At 41.4% G+C, this 20,268-nt stretch overlaps 1 protein-coding gene across 2 annotated transcripts; it reads left to right on the forward strand.

The window, feature by feature from the left end:
* Positions 1 to 864: 864 nt before the first annotated feature.
* BTBD3 (BTB domain containing 3) lies at positions 865 to 19,454 on the forward strand. 2 transcript variants are annotated; one of them, XM_075863086.1, is made up of 5 exons: positions 865 to 972; positions 14,231 to 14,489; positions 14,646 to 14,736; positions 15,068 to 15,186; positions 17,719 to 19,454. In XM_075863086.1, the coding sequence occupies exons 2-5, from the start codon at positions 14,347 to 14,349 to the stop codon at positions 18,749 to 18,751; spliced, it is 1,386 nt and encodes a 461-aa protein (XP_075719201.1). In that variant the 5' UTR covers positions 865 to 972; positions 14,231 to 14,346; the 3' UTR covers positions 18,752 to 19,454. The 2 variants fall into 2 exon arrangements, with proteins under 2 accessions (XP_075719201.1, XP_075719200.1); XM_075863085.1 differs by lacking the exon at positions 865 to 972 and having other exon boundaries at positions 13,499 to 14,489.
* Positions 19,455 to 20,268: the final 814 nt, after the last annotated feature.

Raw genomic sequence — 20,268 nt, forward strand, 5'->3', positions numbered from 1 at the left:
AATATGGAGACACAAAACCAAATAATTTTGAAAAAACTGTGTTTTTACTGTGTAAAAATAGTGAAACATAAAAAAAACTATATAAATTTGAATTTGGGATCGACGCAATCGTAACGACCCGCTAAATGAAGTTATGTTATTTATACCACACGGTAAACGGCGTAAATTAAGGACGCAAAAAAAGAGTGACGAAATTGCTGTTTTTTTTTTCTGTTACCCTCAATAAAAGTTAATCAATAAATGATATATACCCCAAAACGTGCTATTAAAAAATACAACTTTTCCTGCAAAAAAACATGACCTTTTACAGTTATGTTGAGGCAAAAATATAAAAAAGTTATAGCTCTTGGAATGCGACGATGGAAAAATTAAAAAAAATAGCTTCATCATCAAGGTTTAAACTAGGCTGGTCACTAAGGGGTTAAATTACTGCCAAAAAATGGTCCTGATACTTTACATGCAAGGTCCTGAAGGAGTTGGGATAGGGGGGAACTGCTGCCATCTAACGTTCTAATACGTCGGGAGTCTGACTCTCTTACTTTCAGTTTTTAAAGTTACCCTTTAAATAATTTTATTACCTACACTATGATAGAACCTGTTTTCCTTGTGAAGCTTTATTTGTTATTTTCCCTCTATATTCTGCTACTTTCTTAAACAACACCGGCAAACATTCCCGGCTCCCGCTCACTCCCGTGACCTCTTCCTTTCTCCTCCCCGAGTTCCATTCTTACTACGACCATCACATCACCAGCCAATCACGGTTCCCCTCTCACCCGTCCCCTCACTAGGTGCAGTGGATAGCTGCGATCTGATTGGCTGCTGCGAGCTCACCATTCACCTATTGGAGCTGAGTCGTTAAGTGGGCGGAACTTGTGGCGGAGAACTGTTTTGCTGGGTGACCGAGTCTCCGTTTCCGGTACTTCTGATCTATCGGTAACCGAGCGGCGCCGTACAGGCTGCACAGGGGGAGAGGTAGGAGACTCGTACACAATCATCTCCATTCAGGGCTGGGAGTTCATGTGTTCTCATAGCGGAGGGTTTACTAGGCTGCGGCATCAACATGGCCGGGTCACAGGGATCTGATTCTTGCCTTGAGCTGTCACTGGAGGCGATTACTATTGTGTGTTGTTGTTTCAGTGCCCTGGGTATAGTGATAGTGATCATCATGTGTGTAGCCGGGGCTGCTGTCACTTGTAGTTCTACAACCTATATGAATGCATTCCCTATTATATAGTATCACGATAGCGCTATACATATATATTTATACACACTACGGTAGGGAATTGCCACCTAATAGTGAAGATTATCCAAAAGTAAATGCAAAGCTTTTTTACCGCCATAAAGAAGAAAAAAATAATGTGATTTCCTTTAATCCAGCATATACAAAATATTCTGGATTATGCGCCTTTCATTGAAACCTACTTAAAACTACATATTAAAATAAGGACCCCCCCCCCCAAAAAAAAAAAAAAAAATATTCCTTAGCTGAGCTTCCTAATGGATTATCACTGGAGGACTTGTAGTTTGCAAAATGAGTTGTAGTTTTTAATGGCGCCATTCAAAGTAACAGATAATGTACCGGGAAACTGAGAAAAAATGATTTGTGGAATTGGAATAAAAAAACCTGTTTCTTGGGTTCTGATTATACAATTTACTGTGCAGTAAAAACAGCTTCACTTTATTTAGCGGGTCGATACAATTCCAGCGACACCAAGTTAATAACGTTTTTTTGTTCTGTTTTACCACCTCTAATGAGAAAAATCTATTTGTATCGCCGTATTCTGAGAGCCACAAAGGTTTTCTTTTTCCATCGATAGAGCGGTGTGAGCGCTTGTTTTTTCGGAAGAGCTTTTGCTATTGGACGTTTTAATGTCTTTCGATTACATTTTTTGGGGGAGCTAAGCATTTTTATTTCTTTATGGAGTTTAATGTTATAATGTAATAGTTTAGACTTACGGATGTATTACAAAATTATTTTTTTTTTCCTTTTTCACATTAGTTCTAAAAAAATGGGAATTTTTTTTTTCTTTAATGTGTGTGTTTTGTACATTAATAAAAACTAGCTTTTTAACCCTTTTTTTTTTATTTATTTTTTTTCTTGGCCCCACTCCCCCTAGGGGACTTGAACAAGCGATCGTTCGAGCGCTTGCACGATATACTGCAATACTTATGTATTTCCGTGTCTTGTCATTTTTACAGACTCCTATTAAGCTCTGCATCTGGAAGGGCTTAAAGGGGTTTTCCGGGTACCAAAAATTGCATTGCAATAATATATTTGAAGCGAAGTAACTTACTAATATACTTTCATTAAAAATTCTGTACTAAATGGTGCAGGTCAAACCTCATGAATTATTCCGGAAGTGCTGGAGCTTTTCTAATAGCTGATGCTCGGGGACTCCAGTACTGCTACCGACTTCCTTGTCCATATATGGACAGTGAGGCCAGATTCACACGAGCGTGTGTGTTTTGCGCGTGCAAAAGGACCATAACTGCTCCGTGTGTCAGCTCCGTGTGATGTGTGGCTGCGTGATTTTCGCGCAGCCGCCATCATTATGACACTCTGTTTGTTTGTAAACAGAAGAGCACGTGGTGCTTTTCTGTTTTCATTCAAAGTTTTTACTGCTGTTGCGCGAATCACACGCGTCACATGGAAGTGCTTCCGTTTGCTGCGCGTGATTTTCACGCACCCATTGACTTCAATGGGTGCGTGATGCGCAAAAAACGCACAAATATAGGACATGTCGTGAGTTTTACGCAGCGGACACACGCTGCATGAAACTCACGGACAGTCTGCATGCCACCATAGACTAATATAGGTCCGTGCGAGGCGCGTGAAAATCACGCGCGTTGCACGGATTTATTACACGTTCGTCTGAATAAGCCTTGACAGTGATGTGGGCAGAAGTTATGGAGTCCCCAGGCAGATCATCAGCTGATTCTCTGCTCGGGAACTCCAGCGATAGGAAACCCCTGAATTGACCAAATATGGACGTCGGGAGCAGTGCTGGAGTCACAAGCAAAGCGCTAGCTGATGCTCTGCTCGGGACTCAAGCAATAGGCAATGTGACAGCCCCTTGCGGTCGTGTTCACGAACAGCACATGAAGCAAGAGCTCAGTCACATGGGGCCGTGTCGGAGCGTCATCATTATTAGAAAAGCTCCAGCACTTCCTGAATAATTCATGAGGTTTGAACTGCACCATTTAGCACAGAATTTTTAATTAAAGTGTATTAGGAAGTTACTTATTTTCACACAAATATATTATTGCAATGCAATTTTTGGTCCCTGGATAACCCCTTTAACAGGAGCAGAAAGCTGGTAGTCATGGGGACCTTTATTAGGCTGCTATGACAACCCTGACATTTAAAGGTGCTGGACCATTGGATGTCAGATTATATTCTCATGCATCCTTGTATGGAGCCTATATTGCAATGCACGGACGGCGTACAACTCCTTACTACAATTCCATACTACAGAGCCGCACAGCCTCCATGTATTGCTGCATGGGCTCCGTCGGACTCCCTGTCTTTGGCAAAGCTTCTGAGGGGGGGCAGACCTCCGTACATACATAGCCTGATGGAACGTGCCATCATTTATTTCTGTTGGATTTGTATGGTATCTGACAGAAAATAAATCTCTGTGTGAAATTGCATGCATATGCAGGTACCTCGATGGCAGCCTTAAGGATAGGTATGATTACGGTGATGCCAAATTTGTATGTTTTTCTTAGGCTATGTTCAATCAATTTAAATCCGCAGTTTATTACAGTAGCAGCAAAGTAGATGGGAATTTTAAAAATCTCACCCACACGCTGCTGAAAATGTCTGCAGATTTTATAATCCGCAGCATGTCAATGCCGCAAAGTGTTGGCATATTTGTAGCAGAATTTTTCCATTAAGTTCAATGGGAGGTGAAATTCCGCAAAAAATAAACTGCGACTTTGCAGCAAAAATTGCAAGTTGGGGGAAAAAACATATTTCCACTTAAAAAAAAAAAAAGGCAATACTTAACTCCCCTGGTGCTCCCATAGCGATGTTTCACTGTGGCTTCAACAGTCACATGGCAGGAAACATCATTGAACGCAGCATTTAAGGGGTTATATGGCTAGGATAGGGGTTATCTCGAAATCCAACTGTTGCTGCGGGAGCCTGACTGTTAGGGTATGTTCACACGGCGGGGGTCCGTAACGGCTGAAATTACGGGGATGTTTCAGCCTGAAAACATCCCCGTAATTTCAGCCGTACCGGCATGTGCAGGCGCTTGAACGCCACGTCAATTACGGCCGTAATTAGCGCTGCTATTCATTGGAGTCAATGAATAGCGGCTCCAATTACGGCCAAAGAAGTGACAGGTCACTTCTTTGACGCGGGCGTCTAGTTACGCGCCGTCATTTGACAGCGGCGCGTAAATATACGCCTCGTGTGAACAGACAAACGTCTGCCCATTGCTTTCAATGGGCAGATGTTTGTCAGCGCTATTGAGGCGCTATTTTCAGACGTAATTCGGGGCCAAAACGGCCGAATTACGTCCGTAAATAGGCCGTGTGAACATACCCTTAGTCAATGCCGGGCTCCTGTGGTGATTGATTGGGCACAACTTCTGTGCCCGTGCGGTCACCATGACGTAACTAGGCCATGGTGGCTTCATTTAGGCCAATCCATGATGTATTATTAAAGGGGTTGTCCGAGATAAAATGTCTGTGTTAATGCTTGTGACCTTTTCCTGCTTTATGTGAATGAAAACTAGTAATTGTATTATAAAAAGTTCTGCAGCTTCCTAATATACTTTGTATTTCAAGTCCTCACCATTTTTTTCAAGGTCTCCGGTTGTGAGATATGGGCACCTCAAGTTAGGGAACTAAACACTGGCAGCATCTTCCCGGCTACCACAATCCACAATTATTTTTTTAGGAATTTGGTCGTAGTGACGGTTCATGGCTTTTCTGCTACTAGAGGGCGCATGGGAGCTTACTTCATACTGTCTTATTGTTAAAGGGGTTGTCCAGGCACGGACAACTGATGACCTATCTACAAAATAGTATATGATCGGTGGGGGTCCGACACAGATTTAAAATAAATGGCACTGAGCTGCAGTACAAGGAACAGCCTGCATCTGTGTAAACAATGAACAGGCTGTGCCACTCACTGAAGCATGATGGTGTCTTCAGTCTGCTGATAATGAGGGTCACGGGGATCGTATTCCCACCAATAAAACATTAATGGCCTATTCTAAGGATAGGCCATTGTTGTTTAAGTCCTGGAAACCCCTTTAAGACACAGGACATATTTAAAGAGGTTTTCCAGCCGATAAAAATTGATGGCCTATCCTCAGGATAGTCCACCAATGGCTGATGGATCGGGGTCCGACTCCTGGGACCCCTGCAGATCAGCTGTTTTGAAGGGGCCACAGCACTTTAATGGGTGAAAAGGCTGCAATACCTGTGAATCGCCACTAAATGCATGTTGAAGATTCACAGAGAGCAAGAAGAAATGAAGGGAAAGCAGCTATGCGGCTCCTTCAAAACAGCTGATCGGCGGGTTTCCCGGGAGTTGGACGCAAACCCATCAGCTATTGAACCCCTTTAAGATCCATGTTCCTGTCCACATTATTCTCCATATTAATATATACACAGTTGAGCCATAACATTAAAACCAGTAACAGGTGATGTGAATAATGTTGATTCTAATTACAACAGCGCCTGCCAAGGAGTGCGATATATTCGGCAAAAAGCAAGCTAAAGGGTATATTCTCACGGTGCAGCCAAATTGTGGCTTATTGCCGCAATTACCCCAAAATTTCCCAAAAACTGCATCATTTTTTGGGAAACGTGACCACATTTTTATCGTACCATGTGAATAGACCCTGAGGATCTGAGCAACTTTGACAAGGGCCAACTTATGATGGCTAGACGACTGGTTCAGCAACTCCAAAATGACCGCTTTTGTGGGGCGATCCCGGTATGCAGTGGTTAGTACCTACTAAAGTGGTCCAAGGGAAGATTGAACATTGTTGCACACCAAGTACACCCCTTCATGGCAACAGTATTCCCTAATGGCAGTGGCCTCTTTCAGCAGGATAATGTGTCCTGTCACACTGCAAACATTGTTCAGGAATGATTTGAGGAGCATGAAAAAGAGTTCAAGGTGTTGACTTGGCCTCTAAATTCCCCAGATCTCAGTCTGTTTAAGCATCTTTAGGATGTGCTGGAAAAATTTCCGATCCATGGAGGCCGTATCTTACAACTTACAGGACTTAAAGGATTTGCTGTTAACGTCTTGGTGCCACAAACCACAGGACAGATACTACAGGACACCTTCAAAGGTCTTGTGGAGTCCATGCCTTGACTGGTCAAAGCTGTATTGGTGGCACGAGGGGGTCCTACACAATGTTAGACAGGTGGTTTTAATGTTCTGGTTTAACATTGTATATACTTTTATATACTATTTGGAAGTAGACTGAAGTCCAGTTATAGTTAACCCCTTCTCGCAAAATGACGGGTCTGGTACGTCGGCATAACAAGCAGCTTCCCGCAATACGACATACCAGTTCTGTCATGAAAATGAAGCAGGCACAGGAGCTGTGCCTGTTTCATCTTCAGCGGATGACAGCTGTAATATACAGCTGACATCCCACTGCAACGGCGGCAGTGGCAGTTACCACCAATCTCCGCCGGTTAACCCCACCAATGCGGTGGTCAATGTCGTCCGCCACATTGAAGTGGTTGACAGAGAGAGTGGGGGCTCCCTCTGTACCCGCCCCCCCCCACGACAGATCGTGGGTGGTGATGGTTGCTATGGCAACCAGGAAGCCTAGCAACGGCTTCCTGGCTGCCGGGTACGGAAGCCTATTAGGTGATGCCCAAAGCAGGACCTAATTAGCTAACTGTCAGATGGAAAATGACAGTTACAATACACTGCACTACATAAGGGCCTGTTCACATCACCGTTCGCTTTCCGTTCCGGGGTTCCGTCAGAGGTTTCCGTCGGGTGAACCCTGCAACGGAAAGTGAAAGTGAAACCACAGCTTCCGTTTCAGTCACCAATGATATCAATGGTGACGGAAACATTGCTAATGTCACCAAAGAAATCGCGGGTCGCCGTCGGGTTTCCATGGCAGCCGGGGGCCTAACAAAGACCCCCAGGTCTGTCTTCAGAAAATGCCTGTTAGGCCATGCAATACACTGACATGCAATAATGCTTTGGTATACTAAGTATACCAAAGCATAATATATGCAATCAGCAGATCGCATAGTGAAGTCCCCAGGTGGGACTAAAAAAAAAATGTAAAGCAGTTAAATAAAGTTTGTTAAAAAAATAATAATAATTTACAGTCAAAATCAAACTACTTTTTCTCAGAATTTTTCTTATAAAAAGTCACAAGTACACCAAGATGGTACTTACGGAAACTATAGTTTGTCACGCAAAAAAACAAGCCCTCCCACAGCGATATCAACTGAAAAATAAAAAAATTATGGCTGTCAGAAAATGGCGACACTAAAACATGATTTTTGTTAGAAAAGAGTAGTTTTATTGTGGGAAAGTAGTAAAACAGGAAAAAACTATATAAATTTGGTGTCGCTGTAATCGTATCGACCCACAGAATGAAATAACATGTTTATACTGCACGGTGAACGCTGTAAAAAAGAAGATACAAAACAGTGCTAGAATTGCTGTTTTTGGTTTCCTCGTCTCCCAAAAAATGGACTAAATAGTGATAAGAACAAAATTGCATGTACCCCAAAATGGAACCAATAAGAATTACAGCTCGTTCTACAAAAAAACGCGCCTCCACACAGCTCCATCAACGGAAAAATAACACGTTATGACTCAGAACGCAATGATGTTACATGATGACCCAGACTAATTTTTTAGGTCTAGTAGTTTTTCACTAAAAACCCCACATCATCATTTGCTAGACCCCACAGGTGGACCCCGTAGATGCAGCAGAGATGAGGAAACTTTAGGGCCTTATATGGCTACTGAAGAAGTCAAAGGTTAGGCAATACTGGAGCACAGATATTTTTTACGATGCCCAAAAAACCCGGGCAGTGCATAAAGGATTGGTTCAAAGCGAACCACACCAATCCATGGATTATTCATTTTATTACTCATTCACCCCATTACTACATTATCCTATTATGCCCTGATGTACTCCGCCAAGCTTACATATGCCCTGATGTACTGCGCACAGCTTACATATGCCCTGATGTACTGCGCACAGCTTACATATGCCCTGATGTACTGCGCACAGCTTACATATGCCCTGATGTACTCCGCACAGCTTACATATACCCTGATGTACTCCACACTGCTTACATGTGCCCCCACATTATAAGTTGAAATACTAGTAAAACCCAAAACAAATCTACCAAGCAAAATCTACGCTCCAAATGGCGCTCGTTTTGAGCCTGACAGTGTGCCCAAACAGGCGTTTATGACCACATATAGGGTATTACTGTACTCTGTAGAACCCGCTTAACAGTTTATGGGGTGTGCCTTTTCAGTGGCATGAGCTGAGCACAACATATTAGTCACAGATGTCAAAGGGCAATTTTCAATCTGCAAAATCCACTGTGCAATAATTTCTGCAAAATGCTCACAATACCTCTAGATAAATTTTGTTCAGGGATGTATTTTCCAAAATGGGGTAATTTTTCGGGGCGTTCCACTGTACTGGTACCTTAGCTCAATGCAACATGGTGTGTGGAAACTAATTTAGTAAAACCTCCACTCCAAAAAACAAATTGCACTCCTTCCCTTTAGAGCCTTGCTTTGCATTCAAATAGCAGTTTATGACCACATGTGGGGTATTCCCGTACTCAGGAAAAACTGCTTTACAAATGTTGGGCAGCTTTTTCTCCTTTATCCCTTGTGAAAATTAAAAAAATTCAACTTTATAGTGGACAAAAATGTTTATTATGTTTTACGGCCTAATTCCAATAAATTCTGCAAAAGACCTGTGGGACTTAAATGCTCACTATACCACTAGATAGATTCCTTAAGGTTTGTAGTTTCCCAAATGAGGTCACTTTTGGGGGCCACTACTGTTTTGGCCCCGCAGGGGTTTTTGAAATGTGACATGGCACCTGAAAACCATTCCAGCTAAATTTAAGCTTCAAATAGTGCTCCTTCCATTCTGAGCCATGCCGTGGGTCCAAACAGCAGTTTACGATCACTTATGGGGTATTGCTGTAATCAGGAGAAATTTATTTTCAAATGTTGGGGTGCTTTTTCTCCTTTTATTCTTTGTAAAAATTAAAAATGTCCATGTTTTATCAGAAAAAATTTAGCTTTTCAATTTCATGGCCTAATTCCACTAAATTCGTCAAAAAACCTGTGGGGTCAAAATGCTCCTAGATAAATTCCTTCAGGGGTGCAGTTTCCCAAGTGGGGTCACTTTTGGGGCTTTCCACTGATTTGGTCCCGCAGGACTCCAAAAGCCAAATAGCGCTCTTTCCCTTCTGAGCCCTGCCATGGTTCAAAACAGCAGTTTATTGCCACATATGAGGTATTACCGTAATCGGGATAAATTGCTTTTCAAATGTTGGGGTATTTTTGTCCTTTATGTCTTGTGAAAAATTTCTAAAAACTCACACTTGTGAAATGTTTCTAAAAACTGCAGAATCTGGGCAATAAATATTGAGTTGCGTTTCTCCGGTAAAGCAATGTGTTATAGAAAAAAAAAGATTAAATATGATTTTTTGCAAAAACAAATGAAATTTGTCAATTTCACCCCTACTTCGCTTTAATTCTTGTGAAACACCTAAAGGGTTAACTTTCTTAATGCTGTTTTGAATACTTTGAGGGGTGCAGTTTTTAAAATGGGGTGATTTATGGGGGTTTGTATTGTATGGACCCCTCAAAGCCACTGCACAACTGAACTGGTTCCTGAAAAAATAGCCTTTTGAAATTTTCTTGAATATGTGAGAAATTGCTGCTGAAGTTCTAAGCCTTGTAACGTCCTAGAAAAAGAAAAGAGCGTTTAAAAAACGCTGCAAACACAAAGTAGACATATGGGATGTGTGAAATAGTAAGTATTTTGTGTGGTATTCCGATCTGTTTTACAAGCAGATACATTTAAATTTCGAAAAACTCAAATTTTTTGCAAATTTTTTCTAAATTTTGGTGTTTTTCACAAATAAATATTGATTTTATCAACAAAATGTTTTCACTAACTTAACGTACAATATGTCACGAGAAAACTGTCTCCGACTCGCTTTGATGGGTAAAAGCATTCCAAGTTTTTTACCACATAGTGAATCATGTCCGATTTGAAAAAATCGGCTTCATCTTTGAGGCCAAAACAGACTGTGTCCTGAAGGGGTTAATCCACATGCAAAATTTTCCTAAATTTTCTCTCAGCCCACACACACAACATGGCTGTCTGATCAATGGTCACAATGCAGTAAGTGCAATGTAATGTAAACTGTAGTGGAGGGGTGGAAAATCTCTGAATAGAAGGACTTCAGATTTGTGAGGGGAATAAGTTATATCATTGATCGATTACTAATGTACGGTATGAAGGACTGCACTTCAGGGGCTGTATACTTAACCCTTTATTGATGGGTTTTAGACATCTGTATTTAACATCTCGTGAGTGTTTGATAAAATTATGTTTCGTGGGCTCTCCTCAGTCAGAATGCATCTATTTTACTGTCCGCCATAAATAATCTGTATTATTCCAGGACCATTCAGAAGTCCTTTAGTAATGCAGCTAGTGATAGAAATGGTGGAGTTGTAGTCATGGTTTTGTTGTTCTCTTTTTAAAGCATCATTTTTATCCGTTTTAGGGAGCAGTACATAGAAAAGACATGTATTTATGCAATGGTGATGCATTTATAAGAACGCTGATAATACTAAAATACAATGCAATGTACAAGAATGACTTGGATTGCCATCTCTATGTAATAATTGCATTCTCCTTAGTGTACACAGGCTAGAAAACCAAATGCACTCATAAACAAGGAGTAAAGATTAAAAAAAAACAAGAGCGTAAAATAAAAGCCAGGTGATGGTCGCTTCAGAGCAGTGCTTAAAATGTTTCCATATTCATAGTATATTGGTAATACATCTGGTGGGAGAGCAAATGTTCTAGTTCTGTAATAAAACTCTGTTATGGGGGGAGTGTAGCCAAACAGTCCAGTTCTCAATAAATGGAGAATGTTTGTAGAGCTATAGTTTTTTCATATGTTAAAGAGGCTCTGTTACCACATTATAAGTGCCCGATCTCCTACATAGTCTGACCGGCGCTGTAATGTAGATAACAGCAGTGGTTTTTATTTTAAAAAAACGATCAATTTTGAGCAAGTTATGCACAATTTTAGTTTTATGCTAATTAGTTTCTTAATAGACAACTGGGCGTGTTTTTACTTTTTTTTTTTTACCAACTGGTCGTTGTAAAGAGAAGTGTATGACGCTGACCAATCGGTGACCAATCAGCGTCGTACACTTCTCTACATTCATTTTTAGCAGTACTCGCAACACAGCGTGGTCTCCGAGATCACGCTGTGCAGTCACATACACCCACATTAACTTTACCGAAGTGTCTTAAGAGTGAATAGACATTGCCTCCAGCCAGGACGTGATGTATATTCACACTCCCGACACTTCGGTAAAGTTTCTGTGAATGACAGCACAGCGTGATCTCGCGAGATCGTGCTGTGCTGTGTGAGTAAGTCCCCAAGAAACTTTACCGAAGTGTCGGGTATGTGAATGTCGTTTTTATATACAGGCGGTGTTCAGCAACCAGTTAAAGCGACCCTCTGGGCTCCCTCTTACTAGAGCTCGTTTGCCTCAGTATATGTGTGTGGCACTTACCTAATGCTCACCATTTTCTCACTGGTGGTTTAGTTCTCTGCCCTTCGTAATCATTCTATAGTTGCTGTAGTGGAAATAATCTCTCCATACACTGACTTTTGTGTTTATACACAGCAGCCAATCAGCAGAGGCAGAGCTGTAGTCTCCGATCACAGGTCTGCTCTAAGGGTACGTCCAAGCGTACCAGATTTTCTGCAGAAAATCTCTGTGGCTAATCTGGATGAAGACCAAGGGAAATCTTCAGCTTCAAGTTGCAGATTACCCCAAAAAAAAAACTTGGTATACTCGCCTTCCCAATCTTCTGCCGCTCCCTTGGTGTAACGCTAACCTGGTCCCCCATCAGTGTCTGTATCCTGGACTAGGAGTTTCTGTCGTCATATATGATCACTGCAGCGGTCACGTGTCTATACGACATATCACTAAAGGCCAGGATGCAGAGACTGACGGGAGACAAGGCTAGGGTTACCAAGTGAGCGTCAGAAGATTTGGAAGGTGAGTATAGTATGATTTGGAAGGTGAGGGGGGGGGGGGTTATTTTTAGCTTTTTTTTTTAATTGGCCCAATTTGCTAACTTTGCTGTGGAACTTATTGGGGAAAATCTGCAACAAATCTGTGCACTTTCCGCAGCGTGTGGATGAGATTTGTATTCCGCTGCAGATTTTCAGCTCGCAAATCCGGATGTAAAATCCGCCACAATTCTGCTGTGTGTGCGTAATTAGTCTATTTTCAGAGTTAAAAAGCAGACAAACAGCAAGTGCTAAGGGAAATAAAGAACAGGTGAGTATCACCTCTAGGTACTGACTTGTATATCATTTATATACCCACTACTGGTCCTGTTTTCTTTTGGTTTTGTGTTTCTACATATTGCAATTCTGTGCTGGATTATTAGATATTCTGGGTTATCAAACGCTACATTATAGGAATGTTCCTGGACTGAGGCTGACTCCAGGGGTTAACAAGCACACATGATGCTGTTCCGCAGCAAGCAATCGACCAGGGAACTCCCTGGGAAGAGATCAGTCGCTGTGCCGTAATACGAGCTTTCCTCGGCTATAAAAAGCAGTACATATGGGGGCTGCTGCCGTGATGCAGTGTATATGGTAATGTGCAGCAATACAGAACCGACTGTTATAAAGCCTAAATGTTCTCCTTTATAGTAAAATAATCCTAGCTGTGTCGTTCTAACATTACGGGAAATAGTGCGGCACCAGAGGAAACATTGCTTCATAATACATGAATAAAAGCGTTCACATGATGGCACATAATTCATTTTGAGTACCAGTGCCCCGCTGAGACTGATTGTAGGGGAGAGATGTGACATCAGCCTTTAAAATCAATTCAACTCTGATCCGTGAAATAAGGTTGTTTGTGGCAATTTGACTGCATGCCCCGTATTCCCCAAAAATAATTTAGAAGCCGAATCTGTAATCGGGTTGAGGGAGGGGGGAGAAGTGTCAGTTTCTATTATCTCTGTGCATCTTGTTTGGAGAAATTCACACTTTTTCGCCTTTTTTATGTCTGCCGTAGCCATTGGCCTAATTAACACAGCTTAGTAATTTGGAAGTCCTGTCAGAGCCCATTATGTTAGTTGGGAACGGAATGGATTAAATCAAATGCAGTGACCTCCTCTACATTTCCGAAGCCGAGCGTGTCCCTTGTAAAACACGGGGACTAATCTGTTTTTCTTGTATCCACACGATTGTATGAGATTTATGTATACTAGTGCATTATAGAATGGATATTTCTTCCCTAATAGCTATGTGGTTAAACACATAGGCTTCCCTAGGCAATTTAGCTTGTGCTGCGTTTTTCTAGCTGACTCTATTTTCTAGAAGCCCCCACTGTATACTATTTCCCCTTTCACCGAGAGACGATGTATATTACAAACACTCTTGCTGCGATACTTGGTCCAATCATTATCTGTGGCTTCAGCTATTGGCTTAAAGCTATTGACTGTCTGACACCATCTGCAAAGCTGCAATCTCGACTCTCTTCAGATCCATTCAGCACACGACTTGAGTCTGCGTACGGACTGTCTCTGCTTTATTGCAGGATCGGATCTTGTTAACCTAATTTACTATAGGAAATGCAGACGGCTATATGCACTCTCCTCTCTGCTGCCGCACAATAGGTGGCCCAGCTGCGCTGTGTCTGAAGGGAATAAAATAAGGAGACATGCTTGGAATAGATTTATCGCATCAAGTGCTGGATCAAACTTGAAGTCACCTTTCTGCCAATAGAGCAAAAGTCTTTGCTTTTTTCTTCTTTTTTTTTTTTTTCGTGTATTATATATTTGGATTGCTGGGATTTTCTACTTTTTTTTTTTTAGCTGCCGGGCTGTATGAACTAAATTACTGATGGTAGATGCCAAAGAAAAGAACATGAAATGTCTGACTTTTTTCTTGATGCTTCCAGAAACGGTCAAGAATAGATCCAAAAAGGGTCCCAAGAAGGCAAGTTCCAGTAGCAGCAGCAAGTTACCCCCAGTTTGCTATGAAATAATTACCTTAAAAAACAGAAAGAAGAAGAAGATGGCTGCTGAGATCTTTCCGAGCAAGAAGCCAGCTAATAGCAACTCCAACTCCGTGCAGCAATATCACCAGCAAAATCTTAATAACAATAACACTATCCCATCGCCAAACTGGCAAGGACTTTATGGCAGCATCCGAGAGAGGTGAGGCAGCGCTGGACTGTACTGACGTGTCCTGATGCATGAATATTCTATACAGTGAATGGATTTCCTATACCAAGTCATTGTGCCTGTAAATTAACAGGGGGGGGGGGTGTTAATTTGTTTGCAATGTTCATTTAATCCATTTTAACCCTTTAGGAATTCTGTGATGTTCAATAATGAATTGATGGCAGATGTGCATTTTGTGGTGGGACCCCCAAGTGGGACTCAGAGCTTGCCGGGACATAAGGTAAGAAGTGCTGTTCTTGATATTAAGAAAGTTACAGCCAAGTCTTGTTTTCTAAAACTTAATACAATCATATAGGTGTGTGTGTGTGTGTGTGTGTGTGTGTATGTAGCAGAGCTAAGTCAAGGCATTTACCTGGAAAACTAGTTAAACACATGATTATCACAATGAAGGCAATCTCACCTCTGCACATCTGTATACATTGTTTACTCTATCTGTATATTGATCTATTTTATAGTATGTATTTTGTATTTCTTTTTAACATCTGCAATAAACAGTGACCCTAATAGTATATACATCTGCTCACCTTCCCTCTTGTGGTCCTCATTACCAGTATGTTCTAGCTGTCGGGAGCTCAGTCTTCCATGCAATGTTTTACGGAGAGCTTGCAGAGGACAAAGAGGAAATCCGTATACCAGATGTTGAACCTGCTGCTTTCCTCGCAATGCTGAAGTAAGCTTTATCCCTACATTATAATAATTTGTCTGTTTATGTCAATACACTCTGCAGCTTCAATTAGCAGAATATTGCCGCCATCCCTCCGAATACTCTGCTGCCACCGCCGCTATTAGCAAATCGCTGGATGTCCCTTCACCATAGACTCCGAGCTTTATTAAAGTCATTATTTTAACTTTGCAGGAAACTGGTTTGAGGTTTGTTTTACAGAATTTCTCTCCGCTGAACTTCTATATTCCGAGACGAATAATAAAATGATAAAGTCTGGACGCTCCTGTCTTGTCAGTGTTTATCCCGATGTAGCTGAGAAGCAAATTGCAAATGCGTTCGTTGTCAACACAGATAAATGGTGATGCAATAAGTGCAAAATACATGGGGAAAAAAACATATGTTCTGTAGGTAATACAGTATGTGATCGGTGAGGCATACAATGTTGCAGAATATGTTGGCGATATACGGATGTGTTAGGTTTTAGGGCAGTAGATTTTTTTTATTTCTGTCCCTTGCACCAATATATCCATGCAGCAAGCAGAGGGCAGCTTTATATATGTAAGAGCAAGTACAGGGAAATGGTGCATGAAACTAGATCCGTGATCGCCGAGCATACAAAAAATGATGTATTTTAAAGTGTGAGACTTCTGCAATACAAACCGGTTCTCAATTTGGGTGTGAAAGTAGCTGAAAACCGGGCATGTCGGAAACGTTCCTTCTGTTATGATGAGGATGGAGTCCGCTAAAATTGTAGCCTATTGAGTACAAATGCAAGGTTACAGCAGTATGACATTGACCTTTCTACAGCATGATGGCCCTGGATCGCTTGACTATCGCTGTAGTGTACAGAAGCACTATGAAGCCATTGGGTGCCGGAGGAGTCACTGCTTTGCTTTGTGTCTGATTTTAGAATAGAACAGGGGAACCCCGCTAAGTGGTGTGATCACTATTATGTGGCATGATCATTTTTTTTATTTCCTGCTGCTTATATAGTGAACATATTCTGCAGCTCTGTACCGAAATTGTCACCACTGGTATAAATCCTTGTCCCCAATGGGGCTCATAATCTTATTTCCCTATCTTAAACACACACTTTGGCCAGTTTTGTCAGAAGCCAATTAACCTATAAAGGTATGTTCACACGGCCTATTTTCGGCCGTTTTTCGGGCCGTAAACGCCCGAAAAATCAGAAGCAGAACGCCTCCAAACGTCTGCCCAGTGCAATGGAAAAAACGGCGTTCTGTTCAGACGGATAATTTTTTCGCGCGGACGTCTTTAAAAACAACCGCGTAAAAAAACGGCCGCGAAAAATAAGTGCACGGCCGTAAAAAACGCTGCGAGAATCGCGAGTGCCTTCAAAAACGTCTGAAAACAGCTCCGTATTTTCAGAAGTTTTTGAGTTTGCGTGTGAACATACCCTTAGGGCGGATTTACACGAACGTGATATACGTCCATGCAACGCGCGTGGTTTTCACGCGCCTCGCACGGACCTATAGTAGTCTATGGGGCCGTGCAGATTGTCAGTGATTTTTGCGCAGCGTGAGTCCGCTGCGTAAAACTCACGACATGTTCTATATTTCTGCGTTTTTCGCGCATCATGCACCCATTGAAGCATTTCCGTGGGACGTGCGTGATTCGCGCAACAGCAGTCAAAAGTATGTTTGGAAACAGAAAAGCACCACGTGCTTTTCTGTTTACAAACATCCAAACGGAGTGTCATAATGATGACGGCTGCGCGAAAATCACGCAGCCGCACATCCTATGCAATGACACACGGAGCTGTTAAGTGCCTTTTGCGCACGCAAAAGCAGCGTTTTTTGCGTGCGCAAAAACGCACACGCTCGTGTAAATCCCCCCTTAGTGTGTGTGTGTTAGGGAAAAACTGAGAACGTGGAGGAAATCCACACAGACACTGTCAGAGGATACAGACTCCATGTAGATGTTTACCCTTGTTGGATTCGTACCCAGGACCCTAGTGGTGAAAGGCTGCAGTGCTAAGCACATAGTGTGGGCCTCCAAATTTATAGGACTGTGCTTTGATTTCATGAATATAAGGCAATGTAAAAATTATGTTTCTTGAGTCACATTTTGGCTACATGGGCTTTGTTTTTACTCATTGTATTATACTAGAGTTGGCATTGCACCATACACATTTTACCACATTTGTAATTTATTCTACATGTGTTATATTTGTTATGGCAGTACATTTTCAGATTTTTTGAATTTTTCTGGAAAGTGTTCAAATAATAATTTTTTATCATAAGTACAGTTTACGCAAGTCATATTTTTGGGGGGGGAGAGGTTCAGTTTATAATCGGTTAGGGCACCTAGTGTCTTAATCTGTGGTATTACCCCATCGACTGCATGATATGTCTCTACAGGGTACTCGCGCTATATTTTAATAGGCAGCACCGTGTATAAGCATAGCGTGTCGTTCTTGTCTATTTTTCTTCGAGGATTTGTCCAATCTTAGATCCATTGACTAAAATCAATCTATTTGGACTTCCTATTTGTAACATGTTGTTTTCTTTTGTGCAGGTATTTGTATTGTGATGAAATTGACTTGGCTGCTGATACGGTTCTGGCAACTCTGTATGCTGCTAAAAAATATATCGTACCCCATCTGGCCAGAGCTTGTGTCAACTTCCTAGAGACCAGCTTAAGTGCAAAGAATGCCTGTGTTCTTCTCTCGCAAAGCTGCCTGTTTGAAGAACCTGATCTGACCCAGAGGTGTTGGGAAGTGATTGATGCGCAAGCAGAACTTGCTTTGAAAAGCGAAGGCTTTTGCGACATTGACTTTCAGACACTTGAAAGTATCCTTAAAAGAGAGACTTTAAACGCCAAAGAAATAGTCGTCTTTGAGGCAGCTCTCTGTTGGGCCGAAGTCGAATGTCAACGTCAAGAGTTAACCCCTACTATAGAGAACAAGAGAAAAGTTTTAGGCAAAGCTCTGTACTTAATTCGTATCCCAACTATGGCACTTGACGATTTTGCCAATGGCGCGGCACAGTCTGGCGTGTTGACTCTTAATGAAACAAATGATATTTTTCTTTGGTATACAGCTGCTAAGAAACCAGATTTAGATTTTGTGAGCAAAACCAGAAAGGGTCTAGTCCCTCAGAGATGCCACCGCTTTCAGTCATGTGCCTACCGTAGTAACCAGTGGCGCTACAGGGGCCGTTGTGACAGCATTCAGTTCTCTGTGGATAAAAGGGTATTTATTGCAGGTTTCGGCCTCTATGGCTCCAGTTGCGGGTCAGCTGAATATAGCGCAAAAATTGAACTGAAACGCCAAGGAGTAACTTTAGGACAGAATCTAAGCAAATATTTTTCCGATGGATCCAGCAACACATTTCCTGTCTGGTTTGAGTACCCCGTGCAAATCGAACCAGATACTTTCTACACGGCCAGTGTGGTCCTGGATGGCAATGAGTTGAGCTACTTTGGACAGGAAGGAATGACTGAGGTACAGTGCGGAAAAGTAACTGTGCAGTTTCAGTGCTCGTCAGACAGCACTAATGGCACTGGGGTGCAAGGAGGACAGATACCCGAACTTATTTTCTATGCTTAACAAAAATATATTGTAGAGTCTAACGGACCCATTGTGCAATGCCGAGTATGAGACTATACCGAATGTGATGTATTTATATTTAAATTACTGGTGCGAATGCCGCCTATATCTAGTTTATCTTCGCTGTTTGGTATAGACTCCACTTGTACAGTAATATTGTAAATTAAAGGCACTTTCTAAAATAGTTTCTAAACTTTCATTAACCTGAAGCTTGCTTAATCCAGAAGAGAAGATATTTTGATAAACACATCTTATCTTAACTTTTTCTTTTGACTTCTTGGAATTTATACTGAAGTTACTTTCTAAAGACCATTAAACAGAAAATACCCAAATAATGGAATATATGAAAAATTTACTTAACAGAGACTGTGAAATGCAACAACATCTTCTCGTTACAACCGATCCAGCAAAAAATGTTTTGCATCCATTGAATATCATTGTCGTCCCGCCCCCGGGATCAGTTCCTTAAACTGGACAGCACAATCCATGTGCACTATTAGGGTTTAGCTCTTCATATAAAATGACCTTGTGTATACTTTATATATTGACCATAGAAATGTGTATTTTATGTTAAATTAGTCGTTTTATTGTATACGAAGTAGACAGAGCTTCGTTTTTATTAAAAGCGGCAATAAATTGCTGTCGCTATAGACCCGTAAGTAATAATTAGCATATTAACCAAAGGAAGAGAATTTTTTTTTATTGTTTTAGTGGTAATTATTAAGTCACCTTTACATTATATATTACATTCTGCATTTTTTTCTTCGTTTTTAAATTAAGGAAATTGCTTATGAATTTTACCATGCTTTCTATGTCTCAGCCTGGCACTGGTATGCGTAAATTTTGATGACGTTTTTTGCCAATGACCTTTATTTGCTATGGTAATCATTCAAATCTGTTATACTAATTACTAAAACAGTTTTTTTTGCACTATAAATGATCAGATATTCTAGTAAAGCATTATTTAGTACAATGTCAAATATTAGAATTATTCTGAGTTGGGTATTTATACAGTTAGGAAATATGTTTTAGGTTTATGAGTTTACTTTAATATTCTGGAGTCGTGTTCCCCAGACTGTGGCGCGCCAACGCTTGAAAAACTACAACTCCAAGCATGCTGGGAGTTGTCGTTTTGCGACTGCCAGATAGCCACAGGTTGGGGTACACTGCTCTAGTGTATACAGTTTATCAGAAGTCATTAAGATAACTAAACAGACTCGTTTTTTAATGTCATTGATCATGAAATTGGGATTACCAGATTGCGCCAGACTGACCATAAGATGCCCGCAGTAGATATGTGTTCTGTGCGATCCCTATGGGTTCAATCACATATGAAAGGATATGGCGCATAGTCTGTTCCTTATTATCAGACCGCTACTATTATGTTGTTAAGGTTCCGTATCTCGTGTGCTACAACAGTGGAAGGTCCTTATTGTATGAAGTGGTTGCTTGCTGCCCATTTCCATTACGTTCCTCGTACATTGTACACCTTAGTCACACACATGTTGAACAATAAG

This window comes from Rhinoderma darwinii, chromosome 4, assembly GCF_050947455.1.
Source record: "Rhinoderma darwinii isolate aRhiDar2 chromosome 4, aRhiDar2.hap1, whole genome shotgun sequence".
Taxonomy (NCBI): Eukaryota; Metazoa; Chordata; class Amphibia; order Anura; family Rhinodermatidae; genus Rhinoderma; species Rhinoderma darwinii.

Bases quoted from the DNA above. Each gene is read 5' to 3' on its own strand.
- BTBD3 (XM_075863085.1), top strand. From the start codon at position 14,173: ATGGTAGATGCCAAAGAAAAGAACATGAAATGTCTGACTTTTTTCTTG. The intron at 14,737-15,067 runs GTAAGAAGTGCT...CCTCATTACCAG, and splicing joins AGAGCTTGCCGGGACATAAG to TATGTTCTAGCTGTCGGGAG. The intron at 15,187-17,718 runs GTAAGCTTTATC...TCTTTTGTGCAG, and splicing joins GCTTTCCTCGCAATGCTGAA to GTATTTGTATTGTGATGAAA.